Source organism: Ursus americanus, chromosome 26, assembly GCF_024610735.1.
Source record: "Ursus americanus isolate L20-20 chromosome 26, mUrsAme1.1.p, whole genome shotgun sequence".
NCBI classification, from domain to species: Eukaryota; Metazoa; Chordata; class Mammalia; order Carnivora; family Ursidae; genus Ursus; species Ursus americanus.
The window spans coordinates 23,360,983-23,384,782 of NC_142152.1; the positions used below are offsets into that span (position 1 = coordinate 23,360,983).

Below are 23,800 nucleotides of genomic sequence, written 5' to 3' on the forward strand. Positions count from 1 at the left end.
GTGCGTCGGGCTGCTTGACTCAGAAGAGCAAATCAGGAAGGCATTTGGGACATCTTTTGGCTAATTGCTCGGTAGAGGTTTGAGCTCCGATGGCGTCTGGGAGTTTGCAACGAGCAAAAATTGTTAAAAGTGGTTAAGACCAGGGTAGCTTTAAAAATACTACATTTCCCCTCAAAGATCATTTACTTTGCTGCGACTTGCTCTGTGTCATGTGGGTAACCAATACGAGGGTCCATGTCTTGGTGAACGTCAACTATATGAAGTCTCTCTCTAGCTGTTTTCCTGTAACTTTTTTCACCACCCCTTCTTAGCAGATTCACATATATGCTGATGTATAATAAAATTAATGAAAAGAACAGACACTGGATTAGTATTTTGAAGTCCAAGGTAGTTGTACAATAGCTTTCATTTTTTTTTTTTTTTTTGCTTTCAATTTCAAAGAATGTAAGGGGCCTTTCAGTAATACCGAAGGCTGTTGTTTTTCAGAAACTCTGCTCAGTTGTCAAAATAGGGCTACTGCAAGTCACTGTGTAACTGGAGGGGGAATGGGGGCAGGATTTGATCTATAAGAAGAGACAATCCAAGGATATCAAAGCTTGTTGAAATCAGATTTATTAGATAAAACTAGAGAATGACATCTCCTCTCAGACTTTATTCTTCATGGTAAGAACTAGGTGGATTTTGAATCCCCAGCACGGGCCTTTTTACGTAGGGGCTTCCCATGCAGCAAAATGATCTTAAAGTTATCCTCCAAAGGAAAAATGGTTTGTAGGAATCATACAAAATACTGGTAGATTTCTGTGCCTCTTGTAAATTATTGACCAAAGTATAGTCTAGATTTGGGGACATGATAGTTTGCAATATTTTAACTTTACCATTTATAGAATCAACCAAGTCATCAGTATGGTTTCTATGTTATTACTGCCTTGACCTAAACTCTCTTCCATTCTTGTAATGACTAGAGAGTCTCTGTTTGTGGCAGGAGCTGTCCTTCCTGGTAATTATTTTGGGTCATCTTACTCTTTCCCCGTATTGTGGCAAAAGACCTTTAGGATGCAAATTCCTTTACTTTCTATTCTTCTGACATTGGGGTTTGGACCATTACTCATGCTGTCTTTTTCAGCTACAATCTATGGGCACAGATAGTACGAATTACTTATTAAGTGTGAAGGGCAGTAAAAACATATGACAAAGAAATGAGACAGTTTGAAATGTAAAGGTAAATGGTATTCAGAAAGAACTATAACAGTGGGGTCTAGGAAGTGGCCTGATGAGTCTGGACAAGTCAACAGCTTGAGTCCTCTTATCATTGCATTTGGGGTATGTATTTTTTTAATATTTATGTATGTATGTATGTATGTATGTATGTATTTATTTAAACTTCTCCAGTGATTGTGTTGTTCAGTTTTAATGGGAACTCAGCCATTCGTGTATGTCAGGCACTCAGCGAGGCGCTGGGATTATAGGTGTGATACCGTCTGACCACCCATGGGTCAGCAGGGGGTCAGCCAGTACGGAGAATTCAGCATGAACACTGCTTTTCTAGAATGGAGAAGGAGCCCTATACAGGGTGGAAGTAATTTTCTAATTCCTTTTTATTTTAAGAGGGATATTCCTGGAGAGATCCCCTAAAAAGCTGTGTAATAAGAAAGGAGCTGTGCAACTATCAGAGAAACATTAAGTTTGACCTGTTGAGAATGAAGCAGATGAGTTATAAACCATAAGAAATAGAAGAATAGCTTTTTATTGGGTTAGATGATTAATAAGAATATATTCTCTCCACTTTCTGCTGTAATTCCCTTTAACAGGTTCTATCTCTGGAGTTGAATGGTTCTTTTCTAGAAATGTAATTTGTTCTTCTGCCCAGATGGTGGGCAGGTGGAATGGGTTTTGGTGAGGGGGGAACCAAGAATTGATTAGATCTGGTTCTAAACGCTTATATCTTGAAGAAGTCAATGAATGTATTGGGTTTGGATGCCTTAAAAACCCGGGATCCTTTCAAGTAGTTTTAGATGAGAGTTGCCATCAAATACTTCTAAGGGAAATTTTCATTCTGCAACTTTTTTTACTGTGAAGAATATAGTTTCCCACTTAATTCTCTCCAAAGCTAAGGGCTTTATCATATTCTCCATTGTATTTTATGTTAAAAAAAAAAAAAAAGAAAAGTAGCATTTGACCTAATAGAAATCAGTCCCTCAAAAATGATTTGCATTATGGGAAATAATGAGAGATGGGAATTCAACAGAACTTCCCCCAATGGCTCTTGCCTTTTGCCCCTCAGCATTGTACGACAGAGGCTTCTTTCAAGAGAGCTGTGCAATTGTGACTTACTACCTTACTGTGTCTTGTTTCTGGACCCCTGACTAACTATACACCCAATTAAAATGGAGAGAACTTGATTTTCCTTCCCAACAGAGTTGATAATATCCTTCATTGAGGGTTTACTAATGTAGGCACAGGCTAAGGACTTGGTGTGTTGTGTCTCCATCATGATCATGACCTTGTGACCTCAAGATGACTTTATGGGCTTTACATATATTATCTCATTTAATCCTCACATCATGTGAGGTAGCAACAATTTCTATCCCCATTATATAGATGGGAAAACCCAGGTTCAGAGAATTTAAGTGTCTAGCCCAGGGTCACATTGCCAGTAAGTGTTAAAGCTGAGTTTTAAAGCCTATGACCTCTTCTCTACGGTGCCATATGATGCGAGTCTGGACTTGTCTATTTCCAAAGCAGAGGCACTACCCAGGTGACCAGAGGGTATCTGAGAACATCCTCTAGCTGGCTTTCTGGTAGATGGTGTTTATGTCGATATGATTTCATGAAGTGCTAGGTGATAGTTGCACAATGTTCTTTAAACCAAACTATTTTTACATTAGCTGTCTTTTCTTTGAACTTGCCCTTCGAAACCTCTTTTCTCTCTTTTTAAAAATACCCTCTCCTACCCCAGCAGACCACTATATCATTGCAGAAGAAGAAGGAAAATCAGAACATGAGGCCTTAGTTTACATTTTTTTCTGAGGAAGCATTGACTTTTTGATGAGCTGTTTATGATTTTAAAAAGACGAAATGATCTAATCATTTGACTTAGGACCCCAGCACTCTCTGAAAATAGGGTGGGTTGAGCAAGAAGGCGTTTTGATGCTAGTCATTCTCTGGCCTTCACCCATACCCCAACAGGGGCAGGCATGGGCCGCTACCCCTCCATTGTCATGCACGTGTCACGTGGATAAATCGCTTGACTCACAAAGTGTGCATGCTTTGCAGTTCACTGGCCATCAGGGGCAGTGCTGTACTGGAGCTGGTACCAGCCAGGAGTTTTCAGGAATTTTGCAAGCTGGTTGACATCACGTAACATATATTAGCTTGAAATTGGCTGTGGTGGGAGTATTTTACACTACAGAAATCAGGTTAGAGAAATGTTACAGATCAGGGTTTCTTTGTTATTGTTGTTCCGGTTGTTAAGTATTTACCTGCATGGAGCTGATCAAAGGCCATTGAGATAAAGACCTCACGAGGGCATCTTGGTTTAAACCAATTCCCTTGCCCATCTTGACTCATTTTATACTCAGTATATGATGGGAGGGCTGGAGTGATTGAGGAGAACAGAGGTGTTATTGGAACTGCCCCAGTGTCTCCAGAATGTTGGATTTTATTATTAGTCTTTCTCACTCATCATCCTAACCGAGGGACTTTTTTGAACCTTCATTTGAGCAGAGGCAACCATAAACACCTGAGCATGCTTACTAGGAGCAGTTTTGATGCCTTTCTGAGCATTAGGAAGACACAGATCTTGCCTTCAAGACAAAAAAGTAAGCTCTTGGGAATACAGCTGCTCTTAGGTCTTCTGCCAGTGAATTTTTTTAAAATTTTATTTAATTATTTGGAGAGAGAGAGAGAGAGAGAGAGAGAGAGAGAATGAGCATGTGCATGCAGGAGTGGGGGGAGAGGCAGAGGGAGAGGGAGCCAAGCCGGACATGGGGCCCCATCTCGGGACTCTTGAGATCATGACCTGAGCCGATACCAAGAGTGGGGCGCTTAACCAACTGAGCCACCCAGGCGCTCCTGCCAATGAAATTTTATAATAATATTTAGGACCCTGTTCTCTGGCTTTGCATAATCTTCTATAAAATGGGAACTAGAGCATTCACTTCTGAGTTGGCTCTGTGTGAAGGACGCTTGGCACGTTTAAGGATCATTGCTCTCTTATTTTAAAATTACATAGAAGTGAATTGGGTTTCTGCCAATTAAGGGGGAGGAATCTTATGTTGTCTGTAAATGACTGTCTTCAGAAAAGCCAAGAGGACCCAACGCTGTGAGTGTAGAGTTACTGTGAGAGCTACAGAAGGATCTTTGCTGCAGGGACCAAGACATAGAGCTAAGTAGGCTGTCCCTAATGTCACAGACACCGTCCCTGAAGCCTCAGCACTTCAGTCCTTCTGTTTCAGTAGTGGAGACTGTAGATGGCTCAGGAAGCTGGTAAGAGTCTTGCACACATATACACATGCTCACATACGTGTATCTGTATGTGTGCATCTTCCTTTTTCTATTTTTTTTCTTCCTTCCCACTCCATGACTGCTCACTCCTTCTTCCTCTATAAAACAGTATCAATTTTAAAATGTGAAAGTGGAAAAGTTTATGCACTTCTCAGGAGCAGAAAATCAAGGTGCAGGTGGTAGAGAAGAGCTCCCTGGACAGTCCATGGCAGCCCTCATAAGGCTCCTGCCATGGTAGCTTTGCTTTGTAAGGGTGGACAAACCCTTTGGCTGGCACAGAGATCTCTTGCTTCCACATTCAGGGTTCACCCATGGATTCTGAATCCTTTGACAAACACCTCATGTTTTCTAATTAAAGACAATGAGTATTACTAAGCCATCCTTGCCTGGTGCCTACCACTGGGCTATGAGCCTTGACCTTTTAGGATAAATGGACGTAAGGCATCAGAACAGATGTACCACCCCCAGGCTCCCCCGGTCACCAAGCCCATCACCCCGGTATGGCCAAGACCAGCCTGTACTGGTTTAGCGACATTTATTATAAATTGGGATGCTTGAGGCATAGGTTTGGTTGAGTCCTACTTGGGCAATAACAGAGGGAAAATACACTCTGATCGAAGGGTCCTGTCTTTTAGGCAGCACTTCTGTCTCAAGGGTCTGCAAGTCATAAAAGACAGTCTGTCAACTTTGGATTTTCTAGACCACAAAGGGGAGTTGACAGAATCAGTTTGCATGTACTTCAGAGGTGGATTTTAGCAGTAACAGGCATGAAATGACTGTCTGGGACAGTTCTTGAAGAGAAAAAAAACACTCCCAGATTCAAGCAGAGTGATGGGAAATTTGTGGCAGCCATCAGAGGTACTGTCTGAAAAAGAAAAGACACAACGTGATGTTTTTCTGTGATCTAAAAACAGAGCGGGGAGTTAGAAACCGAAGTACCACCAATACTGAGGACTTGGTTAGTCTTTTCTTACACATTTCTGTTGCCTTGTCACTTCCCCGCTAGACAAAAAAAAGTCACCATCTTGTCTCGAAAAACTGTGTGGCTATTTGAGTGACGATCGGTTACATAGCAAATGCAAAAGTCCTATACACGATCTCTATGCAAAGGTTTCTGAAAGCTTTAGTGCAGTTTTAAGCTATTAATAATAATTTTGAAAACATTCTAAATATATAATTCTAAAGGTTTATGTTACCTTAGAATTTTTGCCATTTTAGTTTGATTTGGAAGAATGTTTTATTTATTTATTTATTTATTTATTTATTTAATTTATTTATTTGACAGAGATAGAGACAGCCAGCGAGAGAGGGAACACAAGCAAGGGGAGTGGGAGAGGAAGAAGCAGGCCCACAGCAGAGGAGCCTGATGTGGGGCTCGGTCCCACAACGCCGGGATCACGCCCTGAGCCGAAGGCAGACGCTTAACCGCTGTGCCACCCAGGCGCCCCTGGAAGAATGTTTTAGACAAAAGTATTGTTAAGTTCATAAGAGTGCCTTATATTTATACATATTTGATACAGATTTTTGTCCTCATCCTTGTCTCAGATTCTGGTGAGATTGAACGAGTCTAATAGGTAAATTAGAGGAGGAAATGTGGTCAATTAAATACTACCACCACCACTACTACCTCCCCCCAAAAAGTGATTACAAGTAGAAAATTGCTTGTATGAAATGATATCGGTAAATTTTATGGACAAATAGTTTGGAAAACCACTTGGCTTTAAGTCATAAAAGAATGACTTCATTTTTTTGTTTTCATTCTCATGTTCTTTTTTATTTAACAATATTTTCTGAGCTCTTTATACCAAATACTTTACCAGAAATTAGAGATATTAAGGTGAGCAAAACAGACAAGACTTCTGCCCTCATAGGGCTTATATTCCAGTAGGATGAGACAAACAATAAAAATTTGAATAAATGACTTAGTTATAGGCAGTGCAATTGTTGATATAATTAAGAGGTAGACGTGATAGAGAACACATGGAATGCTGATGGGGCCTTCCTGAAATAGGAGAGTCTGAAGAAAGCCCATCTTAAGCCTGAAACTTAGAGTAAGAATGGACCAGTCATTTGAAAATCTGCAGAAAGGACATTTCAGGCTGTAGGTAGAGCAAGAGCGGAGGACCTTGAAGGTAGGGATGGTCTTGAAGCATAAGAGCAGAGGTCCTGGCATGTGAGCAGGCCTCAGAACCATCCCGAGGGCTTACCACAGCTCAGATTCCTGAGACCTGCCCCCAGCCAGTAGGTCTGGGCGGAGCCTGAAAAGGCACATTTGTCAGGAGCTCCTGGGTGATGCAGGTGCTGCTGCCTGGGGGCCCACCCTGTGAGCACCACTGGAGTGGGGAGGGAGCGAAAGGAAGAAGGGGTGGCTGGAGCACTGTGAACTGGGGGCCGATAGTAGGAAATGAGGCTGGAAGAGGGGGCAAGGGCTCAAGGATCTCAGCCTCAATAGCAGGTGTGAGTGTAGTCTCAGATCAACGAGGAGTCATTGCGGGTTCTTGGAGCCCTCCCTCCCTGCAACCGCTCTTGTTGAGGTGATTACAATGTAGTCATCTTTGAGGGGAATTGGATCCTGCGTGGCACTCACCTCCTAATGCATGTGCAACGGATTCTGTGGAATTTGAAAATAACCTATAATTCCCTCGGTTTTAGAGTCCTGACCAACCTTGTTGAATAGGACAGATCACTCACTTTGCGGGGCGCAGATAGTCACCCATGCGCGGGTTTCGACAGTAGGAGACGCAGGCAGGTCAGGGGGCTGCGGTTAGATCAGCTCAACATTGACTGAAACATGTTCTCTGTATGTGGCGCAGTACGCTTAACCCCGCAAGGATATAATCAAAGCATATTATGATTTCTAGCAGCAGGCAGCATTCTATCTTTTGGGGACAAATACTAAAATACATATACACACACACACACACACACACACACACACTATATATATATATGAAACAATTAGAGGGTTATATAAGCAGAGGACAGCACAATGTGTAATAAAGTGTTAAATTGAATATTATCATATGTCAGTGTTAATGGTGCAGATAATAAGTGCTATGGCCACTAAGAAGTGAGAGAATTGTTTGAAGTTACTAGGGAGTATTTTATACTGGGGAGGCCTTCGAGCCGGTCCTTGGAAAATGGTGAAAATTTGGCTAGTTAGTGGGGAAGGGAGAAAAGCACAGAAAAGCCTTTGTCTTCAGATTCAGTCAACATTCAAGGAATTACTGTGTTTTCCCGAAGTTTTTGCTGTCCCACTGCCTTTCAAGGGAAAGCCTCCATGTGTTTCTGATTCTCGAGGACAATTGAATTACGACTGCATTGTCTGGTAAGAGCTGTTTGGTCAGGGAGCCCTGTGGACTTCTCAGAAACTTTTATCCTTTGAAAGAAGCTGTCCTGATTTGCCATTGTTAATGAAACTTGTACTACACAATGCTCAAGTTTAAGACCCGCTGAGAACATGACCATGAACCTCCTTTCATCTCCACATGGGGGAACCACATGGCACATAGGAGCTGCAGAGACCCAGCAGCAGTGCTGCTCCCCCAGTGTTAGTAATTGTCTTGAACTTTCTTATGTCATATCCTAATAGCTTTGTATTAGGAGTGACAGTCTATATTGCTTCTACCCCTCGTGAATATATACAAAATGTCTCGCCACCCAGAAGACAAACCCTTTGTAGTCATGTATTTCTTTTGAACATGCATCCTTAGGACGCCGCATGCATACATTTCAGTATTCTGTGCCTGTGTGAGGCTTTGCTTTGGAAACTGTGAAATACGCACTTATTGCAATGGATATATTTTTACTCTGTCAAGTGCTTTTCTGCATCAGATCCTGAGTAATATATTTGATGAGTCAAAGGGCTCGGCTCCTTAGTTGAGGCTCTCTGGGAGTTATCCTGAATATTAAGATATTTCCTGTTAGCTCAGATAATTCCAAAGGTTCAGGTTTGCCTTTCATGCCAAGGTTAAGGTAGAAGATAGAAATGAAAAAGAGCGAAGGGTTAAAGAGAGAGGCCCCACGCCGACCTAAATAGCAATTTTAATGACAATCTGTAAGGTAGAGATCACCAGACTTTTTCATTGCTTACTCATATCCAGAAAAGATTTTGAGAATGCCCCCAAAATAAATGTACTTACTTATATATCAGATATGTGTACCATTGTACTTATATATTATTTGTTTATGAAAGACACAGAAAAGTAGAAATGATAAAAAAATTTTAAATGAATGTAATTTCTCATATTTTCTTCCTATCCCTCAAATAATTCTCTTTCGCATCCTCTGGCCTGTGGACACTGCTTTTGAATATACCTTTCTGTAAACCGATAGCAACCGCACGGTGCGGTATACTGGTTCTTAAACTTCAGACCGCATCACAATTTCCTGGAAGCTTGTGGAAAAACACATTTTCCCCTCTTTCTGAAGTTTCTAGTTTAGTAGGTCTGGAGCCCCATAATTTGCATTTCTAACAACTTCCCAGGTGATGCCTCTGAGAACTAACCCTTTAAGAAGCACTAATGTAGTTAAGAGCTTGGGTCTCAGAGGTAGTTTACCTAAGCTGGTTATCAGGGTCCTTTCATTACCAGATGTGTGACCTTGGGTAAATTATCTTACTTGTATGAGCTTAGTGTTGTTGTTGTTTTTCTTTTTTTCTTTTTCTTTTGATCTGTGAAATGGGTGATTATAATTACTTACCTCTTAGTGTCACTGGAGAGCGTAATGACATAATGTAGACAACGTACTTAGTACCTAGTACTTACCACCTAAAAACACCAATACATGTTGGCTGCCATATGCTTCTCTTCCTACTCTTCATGTCATCAAACATCTTTTTAATGTCATAATGTAAACTTTAGGGACTTTTATGCCTTAGTTCATAAGAATCATGGGAATAAATTTTTCTGCTTTACCATTATACATTTAGAAAGACCATATTCCAAATGAAGTGTCTTTCGAGTTGGATGGTAGAGATGAAGCTCTTTTGCAAAGTCCGCCTAAGAGAGAACAAGGTGTTCAGCCCTCTCCCTTCTGTGTGTAACTCTTGGTAGTTTGTGGCTAAGCGTGTATTTCTGTAGTCTTTTGTGTATACTGATTCTTGTTGCATGATACAGAATTGACATTTTTGGTGGTTGTGGTTTTCAATGTTTTTGGGGCATGGGAGTAGCAAAGTCAAGTGCTTGCTTTGAACTTGATTAATTGTTAACACTTGTCTTTCTCCTTTTTTCTTCTCTCCCCCTCTTCTTATGAATTACTAGGACCAAGTACCACTTGCCAGGAAGATTCATGTGCCAACCAGGGGGTGTGCATGCAGCAGTGGGAAGGCTTCACCTGCGACTGCTCCATGACGTCATATTCTGGAAACCAGTGCAATGATCGTGAGTACAACCTTTTCACACTTGGGAGTTTTTTCAGTGTTTAGACGTTTGGAGAAACCTTAAGGGGCATTATATAAAAGGCTGGCTCTTCTGAAAGAATTGTAAGCAATTTCCTCCTTCAGAAACTCGGAAAATAAAGGACTGGTGTTCTTAATGGAAGAGCAAAGAGACATTTCTTGCTCAACATTACTAGGTGTTTTCCCATTCGCTTACTCCCTGTGTTTTTTTCTTTAGATTAGATTGCCTGTGGCTGAGAAGCAAAAAAAAAAAAAAAAAATTCAAGCAATATTTTTGCTCTAAGGAGTTCAGTTTTCCATTAATTAAGTCATCTGGATAACAGTTTTGAGACTCTCCCATTTGCATTGTCTAGAATTTAGAGGTTATTTAAGGAATGTAGCTATTTTCTCAAAATTCTGAGTTTAGAGAACTTCTTAGGTCTTCCAAATGATGAAGACATTCAGAGTTTATTATTTTTTCCAACTAGAAATGTTTAAAGCATGCTTTGGGGTTTTTCAAATGTCGGAAATTCCCTCTGGCTAAATGTATTGATACCTATTTGGTTTGCCTGTACATAGTCATTCTGTTTATATATGCATTCCTACTTTGTACATATATTTATATGTCTGTGTCTGCATATTTAGTTCATATTGGAAGAGAGCCAGTTGTTATTTTTGTCCACTAGCAATGCTTCAAGCGTATCGGCTGATTTAATTCTAGAAGACTGATTGCATGAAGGTGATTCTAGAATTGATGGTGGAGATACTTCAGTTCTGTGGGAATCTCTTACCTGTGTCTCCACTTCCTTCTCGTGTTACTTTCCTAACTTGGCTATTTTTAAAGATGAGCCAATGCCTGAGTTTTCTGAATACCTATTACAAAGAGATTTGTTGAAAGCCCTGACATAATAGTGGGTCCTGCTGATCTTCTGATTTTCTAAATGGTAGGATTTTATTTTACAATCTGAACTTGCAGTCAGTTGGCCTCTTGGTTTTATAAAAAGATGCATGATGGTATCTGAGCAAATGCTAAAGTCACATCATGGTTGCCTGAGTGGGAGCAGGCACTGATTACAATGCCATTTCTATCATGTTCATTTGATTTTTCTTGAATCCTTATTTCTCAACTTTTTTTTTTTTTTTCATGTGCGTAGTTGCCCCTTGTTCTGTTTCTTATTTTTCTCATAGCTTTTTGTCTTTATGTGCTCGGTTAGTCTCTTAAGATCTACCTGGAGAAACAAGTGGGGACTCTACCAATGTAGAGAGAAGCATCTTTGGTTCTCATTGATCTGATAATGTAAGTAGGTGCTACTAGATCTGTAACACAGAGCACACAGTATCTGCAGCAAGTTTTGGCATCAGGTGGTTCTTTCTAAGTACTTGGTATTATTGAAAGTCCTGTTTCCACATTTATGAGTTGGGAAATAGGCAGTTATGGACCCATACAGAATATCTGGGCAATTGTGCTGTATGCTCTTTATTTTCCTTCCACTTTGTCTGCATAGGACTCATTAGGAAAGCTTTTTATCCTAGATGGTAGCATAATGCTTCTTTATCCTCCCAAGTTTATTCCGTATCATAAATACATACCACTCCTGGTAGAAAATGGTCAGGACGAGACGGCACACAGAAAACACAGAAAGGTAAGTTACTTTAACTGCGGTGAATAGCATGGTCTTCACAAGGTATGTACACATTTTTCTCTCATTGACAAGTTCCTTTCAGCCACCCAGTCCCAGGCATTGTTTTCTGCTAAAAATCAACCTGGATTCTTTCTGGCTTTCTAAGATTTTTCTGACGTTGTCTCAGTCCAGAAGAAGACTGTTGCATTATCTGACTCAAACAATTTGTCAGTATATAATGAAGTACTAGAACGGATTGGGAGATGCTGGCTTTCTTTTGTGACAGTACCATGTCATCCTTCAAAGATGTTTCTGAGATATCCAGGCCTAGGTAATATATTCTGGATTTTATTCTGTAAACAATACAGATGAAGGTTTTATTGTAGAAGACCTCTGAGCCCAAGTTGTTAAAAGAATCTGCTTGCCTCATCTCCTGTTGGAAAGCAGACCAGGACTTGCGTGACTAGATGGCTCTGCGGAAATGTGAGCAAGTATATTTTAATTGCAGAATATAAGGAATATATAGAGTTCAGAGAGATATCACTGTAAAGTGCAGATACGTGCTTTTAATGAAACCAACCATGTATATCAGATTGTTAGGTTGCTTAAAGCGTACAACAGGTGCTTCTGTATCTAATGATCAACAGTGAACGTATCGGGGGAACTTTTCTTTTGGAATTAGCATCAGAGCCAGTTTGTTCCACCTAAAAACATCAGCCTTACCTGTTTACATCCTAGATCATTACTTTCTATATCAACCTTGACCTTTAGAGTTGTAATTTGCTACCTTATCTCACAAACATCTTCAAAATTAAGTTGTTTATTTGATTTTCTCTGGACCTGTGCTAGCAAATTCTTGGTATCTGAGCTTGCATCAGGAGACGAGCCTTCGCCTTCAGTGTCACCAGCAAGTTTGAACAAAGCTTGTGCTAATCGTTGGCAAAGGCCGTGGGGAAAATTGCAGAGAAAGGGGAACAGATACAATAAGTGAACGCAAGAGGAAAGATGATGAAGAAGAAAGAATGTAGAGAAAGGCAGGGCTGAGTCTTACATGGAAGGACCCAGAGGCCATTAGTAATTGCTTTGGTATAATGCATGCCACAGGTGGCCTGCCTTTGACCTAAATAACAGAAATGGAGCATGGCGTGATACTGGGAGTATCAAAGAAATCTGGTCTTTACCTAAAAATACACTATTTTTAGGAATAGGGTATTCCTGCAGAATGTGTATTCTGCAGAATGTTGCATATATCTAGAATACATTGTATTTCTTACAATGCTGTCATAGGATCCTATGGTTGGTTAAGGATTCTAGCTGATGACCACAGACTTTTTGGTGGGAGATTGGGGGGGAAGGTTTGGATCTCTCATTTTCCATGAGCTGTTTCTCAGGACAGCAGATTGATCTCAGTTAATGGAAATGAAAAAAAAAAAAAAATCACAGTTTCTTACTGCACATCCAAGGATAGCAACTCGTTCAATAGGAAAGCGCTAGGGTTTGATATTTTTCAAAATAAAGGGTTCCGTTCAGTTCATCATATATAGAAAAATTACTTCTATCTGGGCATGATTTGTAAGTTTCTAAAGAAATGTTTGCATTTTAGCGTTCTCCACATTTTTCCTAGCATTGTTTCCTTCATTCATGACTTTTGATTTTTCTTGCCTGTTTGCCAAATTCGGCGTTTGCATGATGATTTTTGAGGTGCTGTCAAGTAGATATCACCTCCATGAGTAGAGTTTACGTTTAGAAACTATATCTATTTTAGTATGAGTAGACCGGACATGGGTGGTTTAACTTTATTCCATCATTTTCTATGAGAGCATGGTGGATTGGTGAAGGCCGTGGGGTGAATTTCAGGTTTAGTCCTGTGAAGATAGCTATCCAAAGCTGATACAGTGATTGTGAAGGTGTGGCGTATATTCTCGTGGCTGGTTACCTTGTGTAAGAGCGACTCTCTTGTATTGGATAGAAAACAAAAGTGGTCTGATTGGGAAACCCAGGTATAATTGATTTACTAATTGTCTTATGTAGATTTAAGATAAGATCTTCTACCATTTCATGTAATAGCAGATTCACAGGGAGTTTCCTTTAGGTGACTTTTAGGGCTGTTTTGAAACTATAATGAACAAAATCATCCCAGAAGTAATTTTGAGTTCCTGTAAGATCCAGTAAGATCTATGGAAGGACACACCAGTAACATTCTCCAAAGAAAAGCTTCAGTTCTTCTGAAAAATTCAAAACAGAGAGGGCTTCTCAGAGGGTACATACCACGTGAGTGCCAACTTATATTTCAAGAACAACAAAAGAAATGGAACCTCACAAAGTTTCTCTTAGGGATATTCTTTTCGGATATTGGGTTCCTATGGGTATTTAAAATCAGGACCGAGAGCCTGGGAGATTTCAGTATGTTGTAACCATCACGCCATCAGGCAAATCCAGAATCCCTTTCCTGTGATGTGGGCAGGACAGCGTACTGTTGAGTTCCTCTCTCCACAGCACCACAAGATGTTGCCCCAAATGCAACTCACTTGCGTGTACCCACACGTATACAAAAGCGTTGTCATTTCTGGGGACTTGGCGAAAACAGCAATTTTAAATACCTTACGTCAATCCGTACCACCATAGTTACCTTTGAGCATGTTTATGACAAGTGTTTGGACTTGTGTACGGTTTTGGGGTCTCGTTATTGCTTCTGTGCCCTGGAGAAGTGAATGTGGAACAGTGTGCGGCACGTGAGTGCTGAAAACACAGCAAGTTGCTGGATTTAGAAATCGGGTGTTTATCATGGCTTTGTGGGAAGAACAGAAGGAAATAAATGTGGGTCCTCAGCCCACCCTCAGCAGCCAGCGACCCGCGCTACATTGCTAGTCCTCCGTTGCGGGCTCCTTGTTGGAGAAATTGCTAGGTTCACACTGGCATGCTATAATAGACGTTCTTTGCTCGCAACAAATCAATAGCAAGCAGCTGTGGGTCGTGCAGACAGTGGAGTGTGAAGCGCCTTTTCAGACAGTTTTCTGCTGGAGTGACTGTTCAGCTGCACTGTTGGCGATTGATTGGCCTTTTGCTTTTTATTTATTGTGTGGGTTTATTTATTTTTTTAATGTAGGTTGGTGTATTGATTAAATCTGTTGAAAACACATCTCCCATTCAGGCTTCAGAAGAAATGAGCAATATAGCATTACTTAGTGTACAAACAAGGCCATAGACCTGCCTATGTTCATTCTGTCTCTTGGGTCCATATAGAGACACTGGCGTTACGTTATGAGTCTGTGGTGTTATTTGTACAGCAGTAATTTGCAAAGATATCAGATGACAGGTGTCCCTGTTTTCAGTTATGTGTTTAATTCCTGCCTCTGTTTCCAGGGTCTGCCTGTCCGGCAAATAAGCCATATCTGAGAAGTTTAGTATTAAGTTAAGTTGTCTGCTGCTTAGAATACTTTATCATTTATTCATTTGTTCACTCACCAGACCTTTCTCATTTGCAGATGTGATCATGAATAAGAGACACCCCTGTTCTCAAAGACATTACTGTCTCACAGGGGAAGACACACATGGAAGTGCTGTAATAGAAATACACACCACATGTAGTAAGGGCTCAGAAAGTGGAGGGGGTCACCTGTACCTTGGGCGGGGACTCCAACAAGAAGAGCTGCTCTTAGTAAGAAGTTTTGATTGACACATGAGTCTTGAAAAATTTGTAAGTACTTTCTAAGCATATATGGTAAGAAAGAAGGCCGGAAAAGAGAGATAGCATCCCAGCGAGAGAGAGAGAGAGAGAGAGGCTACAGCCACAGCTGGCTTTCTGGCTGTTTCCTTCCATTCTTTTTTCTAAGCATCTGTGTGGTTAAGATCACGCTCCGTGTAAAGTCTGTGCTCTGCCTTATTTTGTTTTATGCTGCATGATAGGCATTTTTCAAAGTATAGAAAATATGATTAGATTTCCTCATCTCATTTAGTAGAATGTCCATTATGGCGCTCATGTTTTTGGGCTAGAACCCTCCATGTGGATTCCTGGGTGAGGACTAACAGGCCCGAAATCTTTCATTGAACCATTGTTGGACGTTTATCTTAGAATGTATTTAAAATGAACCAAAATTTTTAAAAGTTGACTTGTAATGTATGTATCTTATTAAATTATAAAAGATAGCATAGTCATTAAGTTAATTAGCTTTAGAATCAAACTATTTTAAATGTCAGTGCTAGCTCTTAACTGAAATTGAGTTACTCACTTAGCCTCTTGAAGCCTTGGTACAGCACAGGGGGTATGATAGGTACTTAATAAATAGAAGTAGTGATCGTTTTTATTGTAACTAATAACATTTGACATTTGTCAAGTCCCTTTTATGTTTCTGACACTCTACTAGGACCTTTATAAAGATGTCATCCCTTTAATCATCCCGAAGTTCCTATGAAATACTATTGTCCTGATTTTCACAACAGGGACACTGAGGTCACACAGGAAATAGCTGAGTGAGAATTTGAATCCAGGTTTGTCTGACGTGAAAGCTTGCATTCTTATTAGGTTTGTTACCACTTGATAATCATTAGAAATAATCACAGTTTAACATCACTAATTACTAGACTAGAGTGTTTAAAATGCCAGGTGGTCAAGTCTTTACAGACAACCCAATTGCATAGGAATATGGGGTTGGAAAAGAGAAGCTGTATGTTCTCGGTTGTTACTTTTATTGTATTGTGGAATTCTGAACCCTTTAGATATCTCTGCCTTAATACTAAGATAAGACTTTTTATTTAGAATATCTTGAGATATGATAGAATTAGAATATCTCCCCATATCCCCAAATGTTTTTATTTTTATTCTCTGTTGATCTGGATCTTCTGATTTCCATTTTTTTCCTTCATTTTACTGCAATCTTTATATATGTCATATAACATAGTGATTGAGACCTCTGATGTGGAGTGGACGGCCTGTGTTGAAATCGTGACTTTGTCACTTAATAGCTATACTGCTTTGGGATTAATCAATTACTTCCCCTGTGTCCCTCAAATGTGGATGTTTATAGGTCCTATCTCACCAGAATGTTGTAAAGATAAATTAAATTCATATTTGTGAAGGTCAGGGCATGACACATAGTAGCCTGTGTGGAACTATTGGTTATTTTTTTATGTAATTTTCAAAAGTTAAGAACTAGACGCATACAAACATAATTTTCATAAACTTAAAAACTTAACTCACATAAATACAGAATGAAGCATCCTGGATTTATTTAACTCCTTAGTGAGGAAAACAGTAAGATGGTAAAAACATAAGCAAGATGGCAAAAGAATATTTGAAGAACTGGATATTTATAGACATTAAAAAGAATATTAAATATTTGGGTTAAATATAAAACTGGTGAATGTCTCACAGGGAAAAAGCCCTTAGCCTTAGGTGTTATCTTTTCTACCGACCATTGTATCTCTACTGAACAAAAATCGACAGGTTAATCATCTGGCAGAATGTGGGCCCCAATTAATAGTAAATACCCATGTTAAACACAGGTACGTTTTCCCATAGAAGTAATTATTTTTTGGATGGTATTGTTAAAACAGTGTCTTTCTATGACACTGACGGGCACGTGGCTCTCTCCTGGCCCTTTTTTTCTAAATTTTGGATAATTTTTATTAACAGTAACATGATCTATTCAATTTCAAATCCTTTTCATTACCTTGAATACCTCTATCCTGCTCAAGTACCTTTTTTTTTTTTTTAAACCATTTAGCTGTGTAGCAAACACTGTGCTGAATTTGTTGTGTCATCCTGTCATCTTAACAATCCTAGAAAGTAGATACTATTACAGTCTCAGTTTACAGATGAGGGAACTGAGACATGGGGAAGTCAAGGGATCTACTCAAGGTCACAAGACCATGAGGTCGGGGGACAAGGATTCGGTTTTATATGTTTGACTGCAATGTCTGAGCTCTGGACTGCTGATGTCCTCTGAATGCCTCAAGGAAAGCTTCTTAATGAGGACTCTTCAGAATGCATAAGGGTTTAGATTTACATTAGCCATGGAGCTTGACCACTCCTGCATCAATTACACTCTGATTTTTAGTATCTACATTGTTATTTGGTAGGAGGGACATATCTTACACATTTTATTTTAAATAAGGACATCATTAGGGTTGATCTGCTCATGTCATGAGGTCAGAAGTTCCATCCAAGTGCCATTTTGCAAGTTTGGTAGGTCTGGGCAGGAAGGGGCCGCATCCAGAGAAGTTATTAAGGCTGGAGGAGCAGCCTGGTACCATCGGAGGCACGATCCAGAAGGTAAGACAGTTAAAGAGAAGCATTCATGAGCCAGCAGGAGCCAGCAGAACCTAAGGTAACAGCCAAAGTTATTTCTTCACATCTGTTTTTCATTCCCGGACCACAGCTATTCAGTGTAGCTCACAGGATGTCAGGAGATGGCAGGTAATCCCAGGGTCTTCTAAGAGCAAAGATGATGGTGCTGGTATTCTTGGGGACAGTTTCATAGACGTGGGTTTTTGCGTGTTGCCCTCGGGAATCACCCTTGCTTATAATTTCCCCTGATATCAAGAAGGGAAGATTTTGTGTCACAGATCTGTTACACTGCTGATCTTAATACAAGTGCAGAATCAGAAAAGATTCAGCGAGACCCAGGACTACTTGCAGCTTTTGTTTTGTATAACCCTCTGTGGAAATGAGCTGAGACTCACAGATAACACGTTAATTTCTACAAATCCCAGTTGCCACTTGGACCTACGCCTCAAGGAGAAATAAGTCTCCACCATGCAGGGTCCAATCACTTACTTGGGATGCTTGTGAGTTATTGGAATCTGTGGCCTCACTAATTTCATTTCAGCCATCTTTAGCATGCTGTATTTGTAGACCGATTTTATTGCCTGTGTTTAATTACAGGCCATTTATTTCTGGTGTGCTTGGCTAGCTCCTTATTGATGGTGATGGCAATAATCCACAGAGAGCCTATTGGTTCACAGAAGATAATTTTATATTACCTTGTTAGGCACATACAGGTACAGTTTTAATGTATTTTTCAATATAGACTTATAATTTCCTACATTTATTTCCATCTATATTTATTTTTACTTACATGCAAAGGCAAAAAATATGTAAACTACTTTATTTTCTCTTGTAAGATAGAGCTAATAAGTATAATTTGGTTTCCTTTCCTTACTTTTTTCTCTTCACTGTTTCTCCCCCTCCACCCAGGGTGGGTGTGTGTGTTTTTTCATTGAGGTAAAATTTACATTCAGCAAAATGCATGGATCTGAAGTGCTTTATGACAACCGTTTATAGCCATGTAACCAGCATGCCAGTTGAGATAAAGGATAGTTCCATCTTTCCAGAGAATTCCCTTGTGCCCCTGTAGTCCTCCTCTTCTCAGAGGCAACTGCTGTTTGAATCTGTATCAGCATAAATGAGCTTTGTCTGTTCTTGACTGTGTATAAATGGAATCATATACTGTGTCATCTTTTGTTTCTGTTCCCTCTAGCTCCATAGAACGTAAGACTCACCCATGTCACTGCATTCTAGCTGCCTTGCCCTCTCCTGACTCTTAGCTCTTCTCATTGGAAGAATCTGCAAGTCTACCCCCGAGGACCCCTCCCTGACACCCCCTTGCAGTTCTAGCCCGGCAGTAAACTGGCCGGGATTTTGTCTTCTTCCTCTCAGGAATCCCTGTCTTTCTTTGCCTGATGTTCAGCGTCTTGTGAACTGTTGTTTCACATCTGTTGTCTTTTTCTCTGTTGTTTCAAGTCCATTGTGGATCTGGTCTCCGTTACTCTCTCTAGGCTGGAAGTGGACGTCACCTGTTCCTGTTTACCTTGAACCTTGAGACTGAGGGTGGGGGCGGAGGTGGGATGAGCATGACATGCTGTGCTTTAAAGCCATAACCTGTGGGGATGAAGTGACGTTTTGCATTAGTCCCAGAACAGCTCTGGCAGTGTGAAATATTTCAGGAACCGTATTTTGGTTTTATGGGAGTATTTGGGGGGGTGGGGAGAAGGAGGGGGAAGACCTTCAGCTGTAGTTCTAGGCCTTCTTCGGTTAAAGAAGTCACGCAAAGCTAGTTACATACCTGCAACTGTGTCTCCATCAGGCATTTCATCATCTGAGTGTCTTTCACGAGGTCCCCATTGCTTTTTCCCTCCAGTCCCTCTGATAACACTTGATTAAGCTCAGTGGATGCAGGGTTTGTGGTGGCTCTTGCAGTTAGCCGCTCTTATTTTCTTCGCCTAGAATTCTAGTTTGTTTTCTCACCTACCTTTATCCTGTAGATCTTTGCTGCCTGATCCATGTCTCTTTGCCAAGTGAAATTAAGAGGTGTTTTCAAACAAAAAGTTGAAGATTTCAGGGAAGTGACTGTTGACTGTTCTTATTTTATTTTAAAAGATTTTATTTATTCAACTGGGAGAGAGAGAGAGAGAGTGTGTGAGCGAGAAAGAGAGAAAGAGAGAGAGTGCACAAGCAGGGAGAGTGGCAGGCAGAGGGAGAGGGAGAAGCAGGCTCCCCACCGAGCAGGGAACCCAATGTGGGGCTCCATCCCAGGACCCTGGGACCACAACGTGAGCCAAAGGCAGATGCCCGACAGACTGAGCCACCCAGGCAGCCCCTTATTTGGATTTTTAGATGCTTGCGTGTAATTATTATTTTGATGCATGTCTACAAAAACATGAGGGAGCCTTGCGTTGCTGATGCTTTTTAGTTTTAACTAGTTTTTTTTTTCTTTTTGATAATTAAGGTTATACAGGCTCACTGTTGAAAATCTGTAAAATGCATGAAAGTGCAAGGTAGTAGAAAAACATGCATAATTTTACCAATTATTTATATGACCTTGTTTCAGAGTATGCATGATGTCAAGCACAGAATAGATGTTCAGAATATATTTGTTGGATGAATGATTGAGCCTTGCATATTTGCAAAGTCTGAGTTGTGTAATGGTCCTAGTGTTCTTTTCATGAAATGAATAGTATTTCTAGAGGACTAGGTATTTTCTTGCCAGACCAGATACTTTGGGCACACAGGAATTATAACGAGCATCTCAATATACAATATTCTTGTTCAGATAAAAAATGGAAATGTCAAGATGTTTTCATTTCTTTTCTCTCTTGTCCTTACCCCTTCTGCAGAAAGCCTTGCTATTTCTGAGCAGTTGTACATAGATGTATCTACGTACTCGTAAAATGGTTTTGTAGTGGATTTTCGTTGGAGAGCAGACCCTTATAATGTCTATGGGGAAGGAGCCTCAGGTCTCAGTTTTTTGTTTTTTCCTTCTGTGGCATCCACTTCCAAAGAGACATTGCAGTTTATTTCACATGATGAGATTTCTCGTAACGGTCTACTCTAGAGTTCTGGTGTGAGACAGTAGAACTTGTCTACTTTGACATCATCTGTCAGTTTCTGCTGAGTTTCATGTTGGCCAAAACTAGTAACATACGAGTGTGGCATTTAGATGCACTGTATACCGAAACATGTAAAACACAGAAAGATGTCTTGATTTTTGTACACTGTGGACTGCTGCAGAAATTTTACATCTCTTTGCAGGAGAATTCAGCCAAACATAGTAAACCCTTTGCAGAAATGCTCAGGACCATTGACAGGACATAGTAGTGTCTGACTCTTGGCATTATTTCCTAGTAATTCACTGGAAACGTTTTGTAATTAGCTTCTAACTAAATAAAAAAATTGCAGTTTTACCCGAATATCTTTATATGAGTAAAACTAAATACATGTTCATATAAATAAAAAGAATACATATATACATATTAAAAATAAATACAACTTTCCTTTAGGGTTTTTTCTATCCAAATGTCTTTGTTGCTGTGTTTTACAGTGTTGTCTGTGAACTTTTGGTTGTACCTTACCAACTGACAAGTTGTGTATATCTGTAATTGTATGGGTAATGTTTCCCTGGGCCACAGAGAAGGTATCTGTCTCCCTTTTAAAATATTTGATAGAAAGCCCCTTTATCCTATGTGAATACTCAATATTTGGGGTACAGATTTATCTCTGAAAAAGGATTTAGGCAGGGATCTGGGATTTATTTATCCTTAAGAATAATCTTTCTCCTCTTGCTACCTAAAATTCCCATATGGCTTCCTCATGCGGGCACTCAAGTGTATCATCTAGTTAAAACTCACATCAGTGCCCCGGCACTGGGGGTGGGGGGTTGGGGGGTGCTTTGGAAAAGGGCCTGCAGCTTAACACACACAGCACCACACATGCTTGTGGTCCCGGACTCGTGAAAAATCCTGAGAACAGGGAAAAATGGAAAAGAATGTATTAAAATAAGTGAGTTTAGCCAAACACACTCTCAGTGTTGGTAGAGGCTTTATTCCAATCCCCACAACACCCCACATGGGTTTCCAACATGTAACTTATTTAATTTGCATTTGGATTAATTTAGCATATTTTCCTATTACATAAAGTTTAATGAACAATAAACACAGCTATAACCAAATCTCACAGCTATTTCCCAGTGTGGGGTAACATTCTGCATTTAGTTATATTTGGTTTCCTAGGTAATATTAGATTGCGGCTCTATTTCTTAAAGCTGCATCTCTTGTCACATGGAATGTTTTGGTGGCAGACCATTCCGACAGAGCAAATCAGGAAGGAGCATCGCATGAATTCCACTGAAGCCGTGGCAGTCACAATCAACTGGGCAACACAGGGTTTGTTAAAAATGCTGCTCCCTGCTGCTTTCCCTTGGCAGTCTTTGAGCTCCCTGGTGGTGGCCTCCCTGCTTTTATTTCTGAAATCTATCCTGTGTAGCAGTTGCAGATTAATTTTCCCAGAGCACTTTTATTTATTTTGTTTTTGGTCTTATCACTTCTCTGCCCATGAACCTCCGGTGGCCCCTCTCGTGGCCTAAACCCGACTCTTGGTTTTCTGAAAATTTGTCTCTTTGTCCACCTTTCCTTCAATAGTCGTGGCTGTGTGCCGTCTAATAAGGCCAGCATTCTCATTGTCACATGTCACTGTCTCAGCATTTTCTGTGATCATTATATTCCATGCCCTCCTTGCTCCATTTCCTCTTCCATAAAGGTTTCTCTCCCCTTGACCTGGCTTTAGGGTCCAGCCTGAGTCTCTTCTATTCCCCTGTGTTTTCTCTGGCCACTTTAGTCCATATTGACCTCTTCTCCCAAACCCTTTGCATTCATATTCAGAACTGAGAGACAGCATGACTCGGCACCTCAAGGAGGATTAGTGCGGACTTAAGAGTTAAAAGTGGGTTCACTTCCTGGCTCCTGTCCTCCTAACTAGGTGGCCTTTGGCAATTAACGCAGCACAACCTCACAATATGTGTCTTGCAAAAGTTTCAGTTTTGTTAACAGCATTAGAAATAATAGATGTAAAGCAGAGTATTGACTTAGGAAGGGTTTTCGTTCCTGGTAGCAGCTTAAATTAAAACTGTAACCCTCCTATTAAAGAACAATGTTACCAGTAAATAAGTAGAATTTTGACAAGATTAATTACCACTTTTGTTGTGTATTTACCCTATTTTCTAGACAGCCAACTTGCATGTATCGTGTTGGCTCTGGTTTCGTCTAGAAATTATAGACTTGAGCTGTGTTGGGTGGATGGAGTGGTAGGGTTATGAGTATTAGGTTACTCAGGTGGCACTGATGTTTTATATGTTCTAACTTTAAATGTAAACATATTCCTGATTCTGGGTCTCTATGATTCAACCAAAACTTAAGTAAATTTCAGAGGACTCTACTACCCTTCCTGTAAATATCCTGATTTTTTAAGGTGGTACTTGCTCAGGCTCCCAAGAATGCACCAAGGGATTCTGGAACCTTCCATAATCTCATGTCTTATTTTTGGTGCTTTTTTGGAACAAAGGAGGATCACTGTCCAGGAATCTTTTGTTCTTGTCACTTATCAGACCAAGGGAACAAAACTGTAATCTTTGCTGCCTCCATTATTACCAGAAATCGTTTTTTTTTTTTTTTTTTTTTTAAGATTTATTTATTTCTTTATTTGACAGAGAGAGACAGCCAGCGAGAAAGGGAACACAAGCAGGGGGAGTGGGAGAGGAAGAAGCAGGCTCCCAGCGGAGGAGCCTGATGTGGGGCTCGATCCCGGAACGCCAGGATCACGCCCTGAGCCAAAGACGCTTAACGACTGCGCCACCCAGGCGCCCCTATTACCAGAAATCTTAATACATAAGCCTAACTTTGTAGATAGTACCTCATTTTCAAATCAGCTCCTTTGCAGCAGTAACACACAACCTAATTTAGCTTTCATCATGGACTGTTTACAATAGATGATTTCAGCCATCTCTCCTCGGTGTGTTTCAGGGCTCTC

At 40.3% G+C, this 23,800-nt stretch overlaps 1 protein-coding gene across 2 annotated transcripts in view; it reads left to right on the forward strand.

Annotated features, from left to right (window-relative positions):
• NRXN3 (neurexin 3) overlaps positions 1-23,800 on the forward strand; it is a 1,516,445-nt gene that overhangs the window by 732,667 nt on the left and 759,978 nt on the right. For both annotated transcript variants that reach the window (XM_045807717.2, XM_087856158.1), the window contains exon 12: positions 9,765-9,884. In XM_045807717.2, the coding sequence (XP_045663673.2) occupies positions 9,765-9,884 (120 nt within the window). The remainder of the gene's footprint in view (positions 1-9,764; positions 9,885-23,800) is intronic.